Genomic DNA, 20193 nt, shown 5'->3' with positions numbered 1-20193 from the left:
AATAAAAAAAGATGACTAAGTTAAACAAATGCACAAAAATAACAGATTTTTTGTTTCATTTTGAAATTACAATAATAGTACAGGTTTTAAAAAAAAAATTGCTTGTCAATATGACACCAAAAATTGTATCAAATTATGAAACAAAAATATGTTAATCCTTTTAAGAATTTTTTTTATAGAGATCGTCATAATTTAACTTCACACCTTGCCCATGTGCTAATTTTTTTTAAAAAACCTGCATCAATCCAGTAATTTCTAAATGAAATTACCAGCATAATGAAAAAACCAAAATAACATTTCAAAATTAATTTAAATGAAACGTATACAAACTATATTTTAATTAAAAAAATACTTTACTTATGTGCCATTTATACAAAATGGACAAATATAATATATTCAGATGGGACACCAATTGAAAAAATCCAATTTAATATCGTCAAAAATCATATTTCCAAAACACAATAACGTAAATATTCCTAACAAAACTTTATGAAATAACAAACTCAACATCACTATTGATCTACTTACAAATATTTGATATTGTTTATTCGCAAATGTCTTTAAAAAAATATTCAATTTCCTCAGAACTACGTTCCACTTTACATCAAGAACGAATTACCATTAATAAAAAACAATTTAAAAAATAACCATGTTTTAGAGAAAGGGCATTTATAACTTAAATTTAAATCTCAATTTTTTCGTTTTCAATTAGTTGTGGAAAACAACCAATGCAATTAGTTAGTCTCAAAAGAAAAAACTTAAGTTCTGCATATAGCAAAGTTTGTTGTGACAGTGAAAACACCAAAGAAATTGAAGCAAAATTTGAAACCAAAACTGAGAATTCAATCTATAAATAAAAGGAAACTCAACAACATTTATGTCTTATCCGCCACCATATAACCCTCCCACAGTCTCCACCGTTAAAAAAACAGCAAAAGCATAAGGAAAAGGCTACAAGGACAGTGACCGTATGAAGAACAACCTAAATTTACATTTTAAGGCATAAAAGTCAAATAACCTTTCTAATTCAGGAAATCCAATTACCAAAGTCTCTTTTTTTTCCTGCTCAACACCAAATCAGAGAACCCAAAATTGAGAAAAAAGGACAGAGAAATCTCAGAAGGGTTCTGGAAAACCTCACTTGCCACCCAAGGTTGGGAATTGGCCAGGATCCTCAATTGATGGAGCTGCAACATTGCTCCCTGCATTTCCACTGTATCCTCCTCCTCTACCACCACCACCACGACCACGTCCTCTTCCACGACCACTTGTGTTGTAGAACCTTTCCCCTTCAGCTGGTTTCAGAAACTCATTGATGTTCACAGACTAAGAGCATCAAAGTCCAACAAAAGAAACAAAAGTTAGATGAGAGCAAAAAATACTAGCAAATGAAATCAAGAGATTGTTGCTTAATAGCCTAATGAATCAATACATGATGAACCAATGGTGTGCCTGCCACAAATCATATAAAGCTAGCACAAGTTGAAGGAGAGAATGAACAAAGCAAAGTACGAGTAAAAGTATTGTCCAGATGGATAATAATAATAATAATAATAATCGTAAGGGAACAACCATTATCAACATGCAACACAATCTCTAGTGCAGAAAACTAGAGAATCAAAATTAGAATCAACTCCAAAGGAATCAATAGAGTGAACAGATTGAGTAGAACCTAAAACAATAAAAGTAAAAGCAATGTTATGATGTAACTATGAACATTAAATTTCAACATCATTAAAATGAAGTTGGATGATGGAATATGAACCTCTTCACTGTAATAACTGACCGACCGAGAGGAAATTATAATTGCAAGAAAAGCAATCAGGAGAGATAAAAAAATTAGGGTAAAATAGCATTTCCAGGTAATATATTTTAAATATGTATATATATACAGCAGGTTTCCAACATAGAAAAAATGGGACAGAAATTTTAACGTTCCTGGGCAACTGACATCATTTTTCATCACTTTCTGCCATCTGTAATCATTAAAACAGATGGCATCCTCCAAGTATTCAAATCAGTAAAATAAGTACTAAAAGACGTTAACCCTCAAATTGAAATGTGACAGTTGTTAATTAAAATTAGTGTTCATGCAACCAAAACGGTAAAATGATACTAGAGCAACAAATATAATTTGACAATTTAGGAGAAATTTGGTTACTCGTGGTGCTTGTTAAAAAGCAATCAGATACAAAAAAACAAAGTGTTCCGGTATCACCTTCTTGGATCTCTCCTCCTTCTCCAAAGCATCTTTACGCTTATCCTTTTCGGATCCCTGGAAAAAAATTGAAGTGGCAAAGTATATCATTAGGCATCATTAATTAACATAAAATAATTTCAAATATAGGGCAAAATGAGACCAAAAAATCTCACCAATTTAATAAATATCTCATCATTGTCTTTCTTGTTTGACAGTGGCTGCATGGATGCAAACTCCTTGATATCCACCTTTCTTGTTTCAGTCTTGAGCGCCTGCAGGGCCTTCCTTCTCTCTTCCAGCACTTTCTCATACTCTTCCAGGGTCATCTCCTACAAAACAGTTTAAATTCCATTTAGCAATGGATGAACAATAACCTAGAGAATATGAATTTCAAATATAACCCACTTAAAGCATAATGCATACAAGTAAAAATATGCAATCAAAGCTTAATTTGATTGCAGTGACAGTGAGATGCACTACACAAAACCATAGAGTATTTTGCATGACCTAGCACTCATTCATAAGACATATATTCTGTTTGTCTCCTGATTATATGAACTGCAGAAAGCCTAGAATTTGCAGCAAGAGACTAAAAAAAATGGGGAAATAATTAATGGAAGTGATTATTCACCTTGTCCTCTGGTTCCTTCTCTTCATTTTCATTGGCAGGACTGTCCTTGTTTCCATCTGCTGCATCTTCCTCACCTACAGGCTTCTCATCACCAAAATTCTTTTCAGTTTCATCCGCCACTTCCTCAGTCACCCTAGCACATTTAATATCAAAAGAAACAAATCATCAAAAAACGTTCAATTGGATATGTATACATTCTTCTGAAGAATTTGTTATCCGATTTTCATTCCTATTAACACTGCTTACTGAGCAATTTCATCAGATTGGTTGCCCCAGTTTCCTCGTCCAGCACCATCACGCTTGAATTCATTTCTGCAATTAGATCGATTGATAACATTATACATTAAGAGAGAGAGGAAGAGAGAAACAGAACTAGAATAATGAAATATAGTATTACCCTCGTCCAGTCCCACTGTGGCGTTCAAAGGCTCTTCTTGGGCGTCCATCATCACCAACTTCACCATTGCTAAAACGTCCACGTCCACCACGACCACCACCACCGCCACGATAAGCCCCACGTGGTGCACCATAACCACGTCTTTCTGAGGGATTCCCAGCCTCCCCTTCAAAAGATCCTTGGTTAGCAGGGGCAGATGAGTTCTCGTCATTGGAAAAATCACGACCAAAACCACTGCCACCACCACGTCCACGTCCATATCCTCGTCCACCTCCTCGGCCACCACCACGGCCACCAAAAGAGGTTTCATTTTTGGCCTCCCTCACTATCAGTAAGAAAGGAAAAAACCAAGGGAAAAACAACACAGGAATATCATGAACCCAGTGGTTCTTCAGGAATCAAGGTAGCAAGAAAAACAAGTTGAAATAAACTCAACACTGAATGAAGGGACAAATATACTAAAATACATGATAAGATAATTACAAAAGATAAATAAACAGGAGATCAAGAAGTAAATAAACAATTAAAGAGATTTAGTACCTACCAATAAACAAATCTAACTTTTAAAAAGCCTGCAGATATCAGGGACATATCACATGTTCCAAACAAATAGTCAACAACCAAAGCATTGTTCAACCACATACGTTAAGACATGACAAGTATCATAAAAATCTCCAATAAACTCCCACACGCTACCATACATAACTCCTAAAAAACAAGTAATGATGTAAAATGAATACATTAAATACCTTTTATCCCAAAATACTAAAAGCAAAAAGGTCCATACAAACAACGGGACAGTAACAACAAAATCCAATCTAAACTAAAAGCCACGTCTTTTCTAAAAGAACAAATTCATAAATCCATTTTCCCCTTCAACCTCATCAATTAACCCAACCCAAATAATAAGACAACAAACAACTTTCAATTACATAACAAAACGTAATGAATAAATGAACCAAACTAAAATCAAAAACAAAAGCCGCCTCTTTTCGAAAACTACGAACAGAAAAATCTCCTTACTCTTTTAAACCCCATCGACAAAAGCCACGATTTCATGACCCAAATAAACATAATAAAGAAAAAGCAAAATTTCAATTAGAATTGAGAAAACAAATAATGAAAACAGAAACAAAAGCACGAATCTAACCAGCCTGTGTGGGAGGAACTGGCTTGGAAGGCAACTGAGCCGGCTTGCTCTGCTGCGCTACCGCACCACCGCGGGGTCCAGGCTTGCCCTGCTCCTTCTTCGGTGCGGCGGCGGCCTTCAACTGCTCGGCCGCGATCAACTGCGACGGGTCCTCCGCATCGTCGCCCAATAAATCAAAGGGATTGGCAGTGGCCATTTGGAAACGCAACCCTTCTCAGGAAAACCCAACAAAGCTTATTTCTTTCGACAGAACACAAAAGGTTTAACTGAAGGAGGGTTCCATGGTTGATTTGAGACAGAAGATGAATTGGGAGAATGAAGTGTGAAGAAAGAGAGTGAGAACAAAACCCTAGCCGCAGGGGAAGAGAGAGGGTGAGATGAGAGAGTGACGCTAACCTAATCTCTATCTTCTCAATTTATTTATGCTTTCAAATTTCATTTACAGTTTTTTTTTTTTTTCACAACACTTCTTGTGTAATTCCTAAGTTTTTCATTTTCTTAATTTGAATAAATTTGTTAATAAATATGATTTTATGATAGCAAGCAAATGTTATCATATTCATTTTTTTGTACAATATATCACCTAAATATTCTCACTTCATTTGTTAATTTATAAAATTACACCTTTTTCTAATTTTAAAAAATTCATAATCATAATGATTAATAAATTTCTCATATGTGTGATTTTCATAAATTAAAAATCATTCAAACTAATATATATATAAAAACTAATCAAAAATACTAATATAAATAATATAATTGAAGTTAATTTTATAACTTGATATTATTAGCCTATTTGCTCAATTATAATCATAAGCTTAATAAGTTTTTTTTCCAATATTTGAAGTGTTCATTTAAGATAATTTTAAAAAAGAATCTTTAATTTAATCTTTATTTCATTTAAAAAATAGTGTTTTTTATTATATGTGTTGACAGTAATTGAAGGTGATCACGGTGGATTGTTTTTAACATTTCAAAGTTTATATTTTTACTTATCTCATCACCATAATTATATGAAAACATTACAAGTACTCCGGTTGAAATAAGATTGAAAAATTATATAATTAGTGACATATTAATCATATCAGATTCAAATTTAAAAGATATAGCTGGATTTAAGTCGATTTTATAAGATAAATATAAAATCGTTAATTTAATCATATTATTTTTTAGACTTGATTAAGTTTTGAGTCTTTAATAAATTTAGAAATTTTTAATCAACTTCCTATTAATTTTTTATGATTCATCAAGTTTTCAAAATTTAAAATTTTTCAATTGAGTTTTTATTGTTCATTTTTTTCTTTAACTAGGTAGCATGATGATGCACTTTAGTTAACTATTAATTGAGTGATGCCATGATTGGTTTGTTTAACTATACACTCTACCTCCAATACTCAATAAACAGATTGAGTTTCAGTAAACAAATTAATGATGGTCTCATCCCCACTTTTATTCTTTGGGTATTGTTTAGGTTAGTAGTCACTCATAACTAATCCCTTGAGTATTGTTTGGGCTTGTAGTCATTTTTTACTAATTCCTTAAAATATTGTTTGGATTTGTAGTCACTCATGAATAACCCTTTGAATATTGTTTGAGATCGTAGCCACTATTGACTAATCCCTAAGGTATTGTTTCAAATCGCAACCACTCTTGGTTAATCATGTATAAGCATTCTTTTGCTTTGTAGCCACTTCTGGTTAACCTCATCCATGTTTTTTTTTTAATAAGCCACTTGTGACTTAATCAAGTAGTATTTCTGCAAGCCAGTTATGACTTAACAAAATATTCTTTCCACAAGCCTTTTTTGACTTAATCAAGTATTTTTTGAACAACATCCACTCATGGCTAATAATAAAGTTTTTTTTTTTCTGTGAAACAACCACTAATGGATAAGATAAAAAGAGTATCTAGGTAGTGATAAAAAAATCATAAGGTTGCTCAGTAGAGAGATGTATCTTTGTTCATATATACAAAATTTGTGCATTGTCCTCTAATTTTATAATTGAACACAATGTGTTTTGATGAAGTTTTTTACGGACAAAAAAACAAATTAGGTAGCGTTTTGATACTATACAATGTGATCTATATATTTCTTCTTATTCTCGAGAGACATTATATGAATATGAAGAAAGTATCCATTGAAAATTTGTTTCTAGTAGTTGAGCAACTTCAGGCCTTTTGAATGTCCCTCTTGCATATGGTGAACATGATTGTGAAGGATGTCTTAAATGCACTTAATACAACGTTAAGTGATCTTTCGTCTTTTATGTAACATCGTGTCGCAACCAGAATCGCGACGGGAAAGCAAACCGAAAAGAAAAACGGGTTTGAAAGAGATTTGGAGTCGCCACCATAGTTATTCTGGAAAACTGTGGAAAACCATAAAGATAAGACATGTTTGCCAAAAACTAGATTTTGGATGCGGGAGACGATTACGTGTAGGGAAGGTGTTAGCACCCTACAACGCCCACCCGAGGGCGGTACCTTTAAATAAAATGCAAAGGTGATGTGGTTTTCAAAATGTTAATTTTCCTCAAAAATAAGACAAATAATACTAAAAAGAAACAAAAATATTTTTTTGATTTTTTGAGCCCGACAAGGATTGACTTTGGTCCTACATATTCTCATTTAAAGTGAGAAATCAGGGTTACGTAGTTCTTGAAAAGATATTAAAAAAAAAAACTATTTGGAAAATGATTTGATTTTTGGAGGTGAACTTGACAAGGACTGACCTTGCTCCTACGTATCTCACATTGGAGAATCAAGGATCACGTAGTTCTTAAAAGATGTGGTTGTTTGAAAATGTTGATATTTTTATATTTTTGGAATTTTATATTTTTTTTGGTATTTTTGAATTACTTGAAAATATGTGTCACACGACGCGAGCGGTCGGACAAACACTAAAGGGAAAGAAAATTATTTTTTGTATTTTTTAGAAAATAAGTGTCACACGGTGCGGGCGACCGAACAGACACTAAAAGAGAAAGAAAACTATTTTTGGTTTTTTGAAAGTGAGTGTCACACGGTGCGAGCGACCGGACAGACACAATAAAGCAAAAGAGAATATTTTCATTTTTTTAGATTTTTTTCTATTTTTTTGTAGTTTTTATAATTTAAAATATTCTGTTTTATTTGTCTTTTTTTTTTAGAAAATTATAAAGGTAGAATTTAAAAGGATAAAAATGAAAAAAACAGAATGTGAGGGTGCATGAATAATGTGAGGTACATGAAGTAAATGAGGTGTGTTTGTTAAAAGGTGGGGGTGTAGCGAGTAAAAGTCAAAAGTAAAGTGAATCTAGAAGGAGGGGTGTGAACTGTGAAAAGTGAGGTGCAATCTGTAACAACAAACAAGTCGAAAACAAATATGGGGTGCGAGGCTGGCAAACATCAAGGGTGCGTAAAGAAATACACAAACAATCCAACACAAATAATTGAGGTGCAGAGATTAAAAACGGGGGTGCACAAATAAATAACATGGTCAGGCCCAATTTCTACTCAAACTAAACCTAATTAAAATTAAAGCTCTCCTTTACCCATGGCAGCCGTCTCTTCTCGTTTTCCAGCAGCCACCATGACTCCGACGGTTGAGACATGCGCTCACCTTTTGGCCACCACCAACGACACTAGCCTCCACTAGAGGCCTCATCGGCGACGCCGTCGCCGCTCGCCGCTCCTCGCGTGAAACGCTCCTACGCCGTGAACAACGCCTCCCCGTTTGTCCAGCACATTCGAGACAGCGCGACTCGCCACCACCGTACCGGCCACCGCAACCGAGTCACGCGAACACCACAAAAACCGCCACCTGGCCGTCGCGACCCAAACCACCACCATGAACGTCGTTGCTGCTGCAACTAGAGCGCGTCGACACAACGCCTGCTATCACCACCGTTAATGTCGCCGCTATCGCGACCTGTGCGCGTCACTGGTAGTGCCAACTTCCCCCTTCCCTACGTGAGGGTTTCTTCCCGGCCTAGGCTTCGCGCACTCTGATGCTAGCATGTTGCGATTGTTTCCGCATTGTACCACCTTGCCGTAGCCATTTGTGTCTAGACGCGCCAGCAGCAATGCCGCCGGTGATTATCTCTTCTCCCTTTCTCTATTTCAGATTTGTATTTGGGTGGAAATGATTGGGGAAGATGAAACGTGAATGTTTGGGGGTTGTTTGGGTATCTATTCTTTGATTTTATGTAGGTGAGAGATGAAGGTGAAAACTTGAAGATGAAATTCACCCTATCAACCACGACTTTGCTCCCTTCTCGTTGTAAAATCCCTCTCACTGTGTTCTTTCTGAATGCGTAATCCTTTGATCCCGTGGGTGGAGAACTAAGGATGGGTGGAGAACTAAGGAAGTTTCTTTTCATTTTTTTGGTTGGTGTCCCCTTTTTGAATCTTAGTTTTTTCTTTTATTATGTCGATCCCTCTTTTGTTACATTTTGTCTCTACACCTTTCAATCTCGAGATATGGGATAAGGGTGAGAGCAGATGTTGCTTCCTGCTCCTTCAGCTATCCTGACCATTGCCAGCTAGCTATTATCGGTCATTCCCAATGCAAAAAACATGATAGCATAGCAGTCATGAGTTTGATACAGAGAGACCTTACGTTACCTATGGTTTTCTTGCTCTCTTTTTTTCTTTTTTTTATATACATATTTTTTGAAAAAGGAAAAAAATAAAAATAAAAAAGGTAAACAAAATATGATTAAAATCAAAATTAAAAAATTAAGTTTAAAAACAAAAATAAAATAAAATAAGAATAAGAATAAAACAAAATAAAAGTAAAATAAGATGAAATGACAAATCAAAATAAAAGTAAAATAAGATAAGAAAAAAAATAAATAAAAAAAGGTATTATTCGGACAAAATTGGGTGTTGACACATCGTAATACTTGAATGTACTAATTTTTTTGGTTAATGTTCCTTTATTAGATTTGTCCAAAGTGTTTTGTCGTACGAAATAGATACCCTTTCCATAGTTCATAATGCTAACATCAAGGAATTGTTGAAGAAAAACAACTTTGCCTTTTTTTTAAGACATCAGTTCATGTGACTTGTGCTCTGACAAAGTATCTTTTTGGTAGACAAAACTAACAAACATTCTCTACAATATTAAATAAGCATACATCTATGTCTTTGTATAGTATAAAGTTAGTTTAAATATATGTGTTTATCGTCTAAGCACATTCATGTCTTATCAAACATAAAACAAGATTGCACATTATTATATTATTTGTTAAAGTCACTTTCATTTTACACTATTTATTGTTGAACCAAACCATCATCTTATAGATGTTGCATGGCCATATTTTATACTTGGTTATTTTTACCACTTAATCAAATTCATAAGGTGTTGAACTTTTTCTTTATCATTCCATCCTCACCCTTAACATTTTAATTTGTTTCTTCTGCCTATGCACAATACTAAGTGTCATTAGGAGTTGCTTACATGTTTCATACCAACATATTAATGTTGTGCACTATGTAGTGTATAAAGCTTTGTACAACATCATCTTGATGCTAACATGAAAATTGTTGTTGCTAGTGAATTCTACCGATGCAAAACAATCATCCCAATTACTTTATTACTTTATCATACATGCTTATAGCAAATCTTCTAGAGGTTGATCTGTTGTCTCTATTTATAGATGTTATGTTGAGCTAAAATTTACCTCAGTTTCTCGTGCTTTCAGACCACTTTCCCAAAATTTAGAATTGAAACGAGAATCTACAATCACCTTTATTATGTCAAAATTTCATTGGTTACCCAAAAACAAAACCCCATTAAAAATGTTGTCCCATTTCCATTATGAGATTTATAAAGGTTGTAATTCTCCTAGTGAGCGTTGATGTTCGACTTTTGTTTTATGCATGTTAGGCATTTGGATACATAACCTACTACACCCCTTTTCATTCCTTACCACTAAAAATTGTTTCATGAGTTTTGATACATCTTAATTGATCTTGGATAAAAACATAGTTTACTTTTATGCACCTTGTCCTTTGTTTTCCTCCTTTTATTGTATGATGTCCCATAAATATTGATCAGTTTGTTATGCCTCTTTGATTTGTTTGAGATAATTATTATTGATTTTCAAAGTTCCTTGGTACAAACTCTTATGTCACACTTCTACTACTAAGTTGAGACAAAAAACTTTTTAAAATAATCATCATTCCTTTACAATCACAACAAAAATATACAAGGACTTCCAGCTCAAGGCATTTTTTGCTACATTTGTCTTTCTTGAATGGTAAAATAGTTCAAAGTTATAATCTTCTAAAAATTATGTCCACCCTTTTTGTCGCATATTCAATTACTTTAGGCTTTTATGATCACTGAAAACTTTGAATATTATCCTATAGGGTGATGTCTCCAAAATTTATGGAAACCACTATCAATAGTTCTAAATTGTGTAACGAATTATTCACTTCACAAGGTCTTAATTTCCTTGAAGCATATGTAACAAAATTTTGTTTTTGCGTTAAAACACAACATAATTTCTATCTCCATGCATTACAATACATTTCAAACTTCTTTGCATCCAATAGGGCTAAAATTGTTGACAAAGTTAATCTTCTTTTTAATTCTTAAAGACTAGTTTTGCATTCATCATTCTATTTTAATACTCACTCTTTTTTAGATAACTTGGTTAGTGGTAATGAAATCTTTGGTATAATATCTAGCTAATCCAAAAATCCTAATGTGTTATTGCTTCAATCTTTGGTGGATCCACTATTATTCCTTCAATTGAAATACATAACCCAACAAATTGAAATTGACCTTCACCAAAATTCACACATTAATAATTTAGTGTGTGGTTGTCTCTCCTTTAGAATCTACAACATAATCCTTAAATGTTTTACAAGTTCTTCAAAGCTTTTTGAATAGATGATGATATCATCAATAAATGTCACCATAAATTTGTCCAAAAATTAGTGGAAAATTTGTCTCAAGTAATCCATGAATACTACATGACCATTTATTACCCAAAAGGATAACTAAACAATTGTAATGACCATTGTTGGTCCTAAATGCACTATTTGAAATATCTTTTTCCACACCTAAATTTGATGATATCCTGATTGTTGGTCAATTTTTGAAAATAATGAAGCTCCTCAAAGTTGATCCAAGATATCATTAATTATTAGTGACAAGTATTTATTCTTGATTAATCATTAACTATTTTTGTAATAGTTCCTCCCATTGTCTCTTCATCTCAACCAGTTCTACTAAAGACATAAAATATGTGGCAATATATATCATACTAGACCTTAGGATTAGGTCTATTATAAATTAAATCTTTCTAGTGATAACCCTGCTTATTTCACAATATCACAACAGATTGAAGTCATAGGATCACTTCACAAAAATATATAGAAAATAGAGGATGTCAAATATTAAATGCAGTTGCAACTATAAGTGTGCAAATTAATGTTTAGAAAGATGTGATAGATAACGCAACATGTTTTCAAGAGTGTGTATGACAATTAAGATAAGTCATCCACAATTTGCCCAAATGTAACCTAAGATAATGTTTGTTCTTAGCTTGAAATAAACAAATTATCCAAACTACTTTCTAAACTTGAATTGCTACATCCAGAAGAGTTATTCATTGAACAAGACTATTTTACAGGGAACTCAACATCTTTATTAAAAGACTACTATAACATCTATCTACCGTACTCTTAAATTTTCATTCCATAATAATAAATGCATGAGTATTCGACGAAGTCAATTCTAAAAGGAACTCAAAAATAGTGTTTCGAAATCAATTATATCTATTATACAATTCATATAATGTTATTTGAGACATTTTGGAACGAATATTATCCAACACTCTTAAAACGACATTCTAGAAATATTTTTTCTGTACTATAAACTTCACAAAGATTAAATATATTTTGTGTGCCTTTTTAATGAAAATTAAAATTAATTTATCTTTTAACTTTTAATAAAAATTGAAATTAATTTCTTTTCGAAACTTTGACTTATCTTTAGAAATATATAATTTTAGTATTTTTAATCAAATTTTTGTTGAATTTAATTGACATTTCAAATAACATTGAAAACAGAAATGTGTCAAATAATGTAAACAATTTAAATGATATCAAGAAACACATTTAAAATGTCAAATAAACTTAACAAAATTTGGTTAAAAAAATTAAACTCATATTTATCATAAAACTTGTTTAAAACATCAAATAAACTTAAAAATTATTAGTTAAAATGAGTGAATTCACGTGTTTCTAAAGTTTGAAGACTAAATTAGATCAAAGTTCGAAAGATTGACTATTCCAATTTTCACAATTAAGGGACAAAAATATATTTAACCCATTTTATAATGATAAATGAAAGATGTTTTTTGAAAATATTATTAATTCTACTCGATTTCAGAATTTTCATTTTGCAATGATAAATGTTATTAGTGTTCTAAAGTGTCAAAATATTGTAAAATTGATTTCATAAAAGTCTTTCTCAAATGGTGTTGAATGCTTTTGTAGTATAACTTATCTTAAGAAATTAATTTTCCTTTGGTGTATCAATCTGAATTTTAAAAAACGTTTAAGGCAATTTAGTAATCTCAGGTCTTTTTATGAGTTATGGGTCATAGATACAAAAAGCCCAAACATTTTTTTAGTAGGCAATATATACAAATAATTCAGCAAACTTTCCAATTACCATAATAAGTCTTTATAATTTATATTTATCACAATCTTTGAATTAGAAATATTTGAGTAATTTTATCTTACATTCACACTTCTTATATTAATTTAATGTGAATACCTGCCCTGCGTATTTGTTTTAGTACAAATAAAAAGTAATAAACACAAATAATGCACAATTAAAAAGATACATTCGAAGATTAAAAAAAGTACATTGTCTTTTATTTCATCTATGAAGAAGAATATTACAAATCAGTCACAGAAATTTACAGACTCATGGATTGAAAGAAACTCTTAAAGCAGGATGGAAAAATTCGACCAGAAAAAGCAAGAGGGTGAAAAATAAATAAATAATTGCTCAAGAACATTTGGAGCCTCAAAAAATAATATGGTCTTCTAAGAGAAAGAAATAATCTTCTTACGAATCCTTAAAATCCAGGTAGGATAGTGAGATCTGCTATTCCTTTAGGAAGATCAGCAATTCCTTTTAGCAAAGTTAACCTGTTTACTCTGATCTTGTCATCGTCCTATGAAAACACCAGAAAGAAAATTATACTTTCTGTTAAAAATATTATATTATGGTTATGGAACTCAAATTGCAGAATATACAAGATAAATTTTACAGTCCAAAGCACAGAGTAACTACAAGAAAAATCCTAATTTTATACCATGAATAACTTTTTGAAAGAAAAGCTGTGCAATATCAAGGCCTAATATTTCTGAACAAATTTTGTTCCTGGACTTATTTTATCTTTATCAGCCTTGTAATGAGTCTTGATCGTTCAATTCACATGGAAAACTATTAAAGTGCTTGCATTAAGAGTCGCCACAAATATATTAACGCCTGATATGTAATTATACAAGTACAGTAAGATTAACGTACCACCATTACAAAGACATTGTTAAAGAAATCCTCAAGTGGCTGTATCAACTGACATGAAGTTTCTACAAAATCATCTATGTCAAGACCTGTATAAAGAACTTGAAGAGGTTTAGAGAAAATGAAACAGTAAAAAACCATCACTGTTACTGTTTTACCATTGTTTATATAAGAAAAAATAGGCAGAATACAAAGAGTCATCAGTCCTAACCCTAACCCTAAAGAAGGGATCCCATACATGATAATAAAAGAACATTACATTTCAACACTCTCCCTCAAGCTGGAGCATATAGATCATATGCTCCAAGCTTGGAACATATAAATTGAATTCTAGGCCCTCTTAAAGATTTAGTTAGAATGTCTGCAAGTTGTTCATTAGAGCCGACAAACTCAGTAACAAGATCCTTGGATAGTAATTTCTCTCTAACAAAATGACAATCAATTTCTATATGCTTTGTTCTCTCATGAAACACCGGATTGGAGGCAATGTGAAGGGCTGCTTGATTGTCACAACATAACTTCATTTGCTCATTTTCACAAAATTTCAACTCTTGAAGGAGTTGTTTAATCCACACTAGTTCACATGTAGCTAGAGCCATAGATCGATATTCAGCCTCTGCACTAGATCGAGCAACAACACATTGTTTCTTACTTTTCCAAGAAACAAGGTTCCCTCCAAGGAATACACAATACCCTGTGGTAGATCTTCTATCAATTGGACAACCAGCCCAATCTGCATCACAATAAGCTACAACTTGAGTACTTCCCTTGTTCTCATACAACAATCCTTGTCCTGGGTTCCCTTTCACATATCTGAGAATGCGAATCACAGCATTCCAATGATCAATGTGGGGATTTTGCATAAATTGACTTACAACTCCCACTGGATAAGAAAGATCAGGTCTTGTTATAGTAAGGTAGATGAGTTTTCCAACCAACCTTCTATATCTCTCTGGATCTGAGAAAAGTTCACCTTGATCTCTTGTTAACTTTTGATTTGAGTCCATAGGACTATCGATAGGCTTGCAATTTGTCAGGTCTGTTTCCTCCAAAATATCAAGAGCATATTTTCTCTGTGCAATGATGACACCTTCTTTTGATTGTGCCACTTCAATGCCAAGGAAATATTTAAGACGACCCAGGTCTTTGGTCTGAAAGTGGCTAAACAAATGGTTCTTCAATTGAGCAATTCTAGTGATATCATTTCCTGTGATAACAATATCATCAACATAAACCATAAGATAAACACATTTGTCAGGAGAAGTATGACCATAAAAAACTGAATGATCCGCTTCACAACGTTTCAATCCAAAATTCTGCACAACACGACTAAATTTACCAAACCAAGCTCGAGGAGATTGCTTCAAGCCATAGAGAGAACGATGTAACTTACAAACTAACCCAGACTCCCCCTGAGCAACAAACCCAGGAGGTTGCTCCATGTATATCTCTTCTTCCAGATCACCATGAAGAAAGGCATTTTTAATGTCCAACTGATACAGAGGCCATTGGCGAATGGCAGCCATAGCAAGGAAAAGACGAACAGAACTGGTTTTAGCCACAGGAGAAAAAGTATCACAGTAGTCAAGGCCATAAACCTGAGTATACCCCTTAGCTACGAGACGGGCTTTGAGTCGATCTACAGCACCAGTAGGACCAACCTTAATAGCATAGACCCATCTACAGCCCACAGGCTTCTTACCAGGAGGAAGAGAGACAAGTTCCCAAGTCCCACTGTGTTCAAGTGCCTGCATTTCATCAATTATGGCTTGTCGCCATCCAGGATGACCAAGTGCCTCATCAACATTCTTAGGAACCTTAATGGTAGACAAGGAGGAAACAAAAGAGAAATATGGAGGAGACAAACGATGATAACTCAAAAAATTATAAATAGGATGTGGATTACGAGTAGAGCGAATACCTTTTCGAAGGGCAATAGGCCAAGTATGATCGGAGTCAAGAGAAGACGAAGAGGATGTAGGATCCATGATTCAAGAGTCTGGTGGAGAAGGATTTGAGTCCCAGGGATCTTCAGGCAAGGAAGGAGTCCTTGGAGTGCGACGCTGATATGTGAGAAGAGGTGGTTGAACATTGTCATTGTCATTTTGAGTGGGAGGTTGAGTTTCAGGAATAACCAAGGGATCACAGGATGGTAAAGGAAGGACCTGTTGAACAGATGAACTCTCCTCCATGGAGGACAAGAAAAAAGGTGTGTCCTCAAAGAATGTAACATCAGCAGACATATGATACCTTTTGGTTGAGGGAGAATAACATTTATACCCTTTCTGAAGGCGAGAATATCCCAAAAAGACACACTTAATAGCCTTTGCAGAAAGTTTATCAAGACCTGGAGAGACATTATGAACAAAACAAGTACATCCAAACACACGTGGAGAGACACGATACAAAGGATCATTTGGAAAAATTATCGAGTGAGGAACTTTATTTTCAATAGAAGAAGAAGGCATCCTATTGATTAGAAAACAAGCAGTGAGGACTGCATCTCCCCAATGATGAACAGGAACATTAATATTCAACATTAGAGAGCGTGCAGTTTCGATAAGGTGTCTATTCTTTCTTTCGGCTATGCCATTTTGTTGTGGAGTGTGAGGACATGTGGACTGATGTAAAATTCCATGGGAAGATAAAAATGAAGAAAACGCAGCAGAAAAATATTCCTTAGCATTATCACTTCTGAGAATTTTAATTGTCTTCCCAAATTGGTTCTTAATTTCATTAAAGAAGGACACAAATATGGATAAAATTTCAGATCTTTCTTTCATTAGATAAACCCAAGTACAACGAGAGAATTCATCAATGAACGTTACAAAATAGTTAAAACCAAAAGAAGTGACACGACTTGGTCCCCAAACATCAGAATGAATAGTAGAAAAAGCAAAATTACATCGTGTCTCAGACTTTCTAGGGAAGGAAGATCTAACATGCTTTCCTAACTGACACGATTCACAATCTAAGGCTTGAATGTTTTTGAGACTTGGAACCATCAGCTTCAACTTGGACAAACTTGGGTGACCTAAACGATCATGCAAAAGTTTTGGGGATGAAGTTGCAAAACAGGATACTGAGGAGCTTGGTTTTAGGAAATAAAGTCCCCGTGACTCATGTCCTTCTCCAATCAGACGACCCGTACCATGTTCCTGTATAGTAAAGGAATTAGCAGTAAAGGTTACAGAACAATTTAAGGAACGAGTCAATTGACTCAAGGAGATTAAATTGTAAGGACAATGAGGAATGTACAAAACAGAATTTAAATTTAGTGAAGGAGATAAAGAAACTTTGCCAATTCCTTGAGATGCCACTTTGGATCCACTTGCAACAGTAATAAAATGAGGAATTTTGGGAGAGGAAATGGAGGAAAAAGAGGAAATGTTACCAGAGACATGATCGGAGGCACCTGAATCAAGAATCCATGGACTAAGACCTTCCACAGATTGAGAAATGCATGCAGTTGACATTGAAGAGGATGGGCCAAGATTGTTGGATTTCTCAGATTTGTACCTCAAAAATTCTTGGTACTCTTCATCAGAAAATCTAGATTCTGAATGATCAGACTTGGACACATGAGCAGCTTTATCAGGAAAACCATGTAAGGAATAACACTTGTCTTGGGTATGGCCCATTCTATTACAATATGAGCATTGAGGACGCCCACTTCGACCACCACGTCCTCCACGGTTGCTCCGACCTCCTCCTCTTCCTCGTGGTGCTACCATTGCTGATGTTTCAAAAACATCAATTGAACTTTCATCTTTGACCAAGGTAGGTACACGAAGAAGTCTAGTAACTAAGTTGTCCATTGAAGGAATTTGATCACCAGCTAAAACTTGATCACGCACATGATCAAAACTCGAGTGCAGGCTCCTCAAAATTAAGACCATGTAAAACTTATCAAGTTTTTTGTTGATATCGTCTAATGAATCAGCCACAAAAAAACTCTTCAATTCTTCTACTGCAGCCCTAGCCTTTCCTATATGAGAAACCATATCATGATTGATTTGCTTGAGTGAGGCTACTCTTTGAGTTGCATCAAAGAGACGCTGAATGTCGTTAGCAAAAATATCTTGTGCCCTTTTCCAAAAAGAGAAGCATGTCTTGTAAGGTCTCAAAATGTCTAAGACCCCTTGCTCAACCGATTGCCATAAAACAGCACACAACTGAAAATCCAATTTCTGCCACTTAGGTTTCTCTTCCTCTGAAATAGTAGAGACCTCTTTTTCAAGATGATCATGATAGCCTTGACCAAGAAACCACAACTCCACCGAAGCTGACCAAGAGGAGTAATTTTTCCAGTTCAGTTTTGCAGAAGTAATAATAGGAGTAGCTGACAGAGAGGGAGTCATTCCAGCAGTCGTAGAAGCCATAAAAGAAAACTGAACTTTTGAGAAGAAACCCTAGGTACAAGCTATGGCCACCAAAACAGAGAAACAAGAGCACAAATAGACCCAGGAGGCTCCGGCGACTCGAACGACAGTGGCGCGGCGCGATTCCGGCGCCGGGAAGGCGGCGCGTGGTGAACACGCGCTTGAAGGCCGCCGGAAAGTGGCGGCGCGTGGCGGAGCGTGCAGAGGATTCCGGGGACGTGACTTGCGGGGATGGGTTGCGCTCCTCGAGGCGCACCTAACCCTGACTTCGCCAAAGTAGACACGCCGGCGGCGACGGCGGCGACGGCGGACGGCGCGGCGGACGGTGGCGGAGGACGGCGGACAAGCGGCGGACGGCGACAATCACTGTGACAAACAGTGAAGAGGAACCAGAGAAGATGTTCTGGCTCTTGATACCAACTTGAAGAGGTTTAGAGAAAATGAAACAGTGAAAAACCATCACTGTTACTGTTTTACCATTGTTTATATAAGAAAAAATAGGCAGAATACAAAGAGTCATCAGTCCTAACCCTAACCCTAAAAAAGGGATCCCATACATGATAATAAAAGAACATTACATTTCAACAAAAGAAAAATAAGAATCATAATCATAATAAAGAAAATGAAAAAGAAATTCAGAAATGTATAAAAGCGCACACTGTATCAGTAATTCAGAATTTCGGAAAAATTATATTAGATCTAGTGCCAAATTAAAAGAAAATTATATTGCATAAAATAAAAGTGCACACTATATCAGTGCACAATATCAACTATAAACGAAAAATTGCGGGGCATATAGAAAGAAAAAGAAATACCAGGATGGATAGTCTTTTTAACAGACAAAAACGTGTTCCATAAAACTCTCTCTTCATTTGTCACAAAAGCAGCCTCATCCACCTAATCAAGTAGGTTTAAGAATGAAGAGAAGATAAATGTCAAAATAATAGACATAGTAGAAGAAAAACGCAGAAACCACTCGTAAATAAATGGTTCATGATAGAGATATGTTTATGACCCCTATTTCTGTATTGCTTTCTCTTTTATACTATTTCTAAGAAGGTTTGCATCGTGTAGTGATGCCATAGCCTTCTTTCGTTTGATTACAAAAAAAGATAACACACTAACAAAAGAATTAAGTGAAATTTAATATACATGATCATCAAGATAATATCAGAAACTGTTCGATTAATGAAATTTACCTTGAATAAAAAGTTATTGAAAGTGTTGTACTTTTCAGATCTTACCAATGAAATCTAACCACAATTCTTTCTCTTTGATCTCTTAAATTTAGTTTTTAATCTGGTGGCTTTTATGTTATGCATAACTCAGATTTGACAGTAATTTGGTTGCCCCTGTGTTTACAATAAAATAAGAAAAATGCATACCTCCGTATGAAGTTCATCTTCCTTCCCACGGACAATTCTAGTTGGTCGGGAGTATGCTTCAACAACTTTAGGAAAAAGGTTCCCTCTTGATAATTTTTCCATCTAAATCAACATTGTAAACAATCATGAGTACATAATTACTATTCAAAAACACTAAAGACTTGTGGTTATCACATCATTTAGCAAACCTAATATTTCCCATATTTCAGAAACATGTGACTACTCATATTACAGTAACATTTGGTCCTTAATTTCACATATGAACAGTTATTTTTCTATAGAAATTGTAATTTATATCCCTGCCAACTGGTACATTAAAGTGCTAAACCAAGAATCTAAGACATGTCTAAAGGTCTGTTCGGAGGAAAGAATTTGAATTGTGGTTTAGCTAATTTTAATTTCAATTCCAATTCTGTATAATCAAGAGTATTAATTCTTTATACTTGGAACAAACAAAAAATTGATATGGAATTCCATAATTGAGCTGAATTAAAATTCTATTATTTGAAT

At 34.3% G+C, this 20193-nt stretch overlaps 2 protein-coding genes and 1 long non-coding RNA gene across 8 annotated transcripts in view; 1 reads left to right on the top strand and 2 right to left on the bottom strand.

Annotated features, from left to right (window-relative positions):
* Positions 1–821: 821 nt before the first annotated feature.
* On the bottom strand, positions 822–4776 carry LOC114166721 (RGG repeats nuclear RNA binding protein A-like). Its single transcript, XM_028051501.2, has 7 exons — positions 4379–4776; positions 3229–3553; positions 3078–3143; positions 2832–2964; positions 2374–2529; positions 2219–2275; positions 822–1326 (listed from the first exon to the last, which is right to left on the bottom strand). Exons 1-7 carry the CDS (start codon positions 4572–4574, stop codon positions 1138–1140), a joined length of 1122 nt encoding a protein of 373 aa, XP_027907302.1. The 5' UTR covers positions 4575–4776; the 3' UTR covers positions 822–1137.
* Positions 4777–7805: 3029 nt separating this feature from the next.
* Positions 7806–8982, top strand: LOC146881973 (uncharacterized). Its single transcript, XR_014985231.1, has 2 exons — positions 7806–8451; positions 8570–8982. It is a non-coding gene; the product is annotated as an uncharacterized LOC146881973 (long non-coding RNA).
* A 4254-nt stretch (positions 8983–13236) lies between these two features.
* EDD1 (glycine-tRNA ligase) overlaps positions 13237–20193 on the bottom strand; it is a 28456-nt gene continuing 21499 nt past the window's right edge. For 4 of the 6 annotated variants that reach the window (XM_028052034.2, XM_028052036.2, XM_028052038.2 and 1 more), the window contains 4 exons: positions 19684–19785; positions 19114–19195; positions 13920–14017; positions 13237–13563 (listed from right to left, as the gene is read on the bottom strand). In XM_028052034.2, the coding sequence (XP_027907835.2) occupies positions 13465–13563; positions 13920–14017; positions 19114–19195; positions 19684–19785 (381 nt within the window). In that variant the 3' untranslated portion in view covers positions 13237–13464. The remainder of the gene's footprint in view (positions 13564–13919; positions 14018–19113; positions 19196–19683; positions 19786–20193) is intronic. The other 2 variants (XM_028052035.2, XM_028052037.2) reach the window with 1 other exon arrangement.

The sequence above is a fragment of the Vigna unguiculata genome, chromosome 10, assembly GCF_037176805.1.
Source record: "Vigna unguiculata cultivar grain cowpea cultivar isolate G323 ecotype 2 chromosome 10, ASM3717680v1, whole genome shotgun sequence".
Taxonomy (NCBI): domain Eukaryota; kingdom Viridiplantae; phylum Streptophyta; class Magnoliopsida; order Fabales; family Fabaceae; genus Vigna; species Vigna unguiculata.
This window is presented reverse-complemented; position numbering and strand designations above follow the sequence as displayed.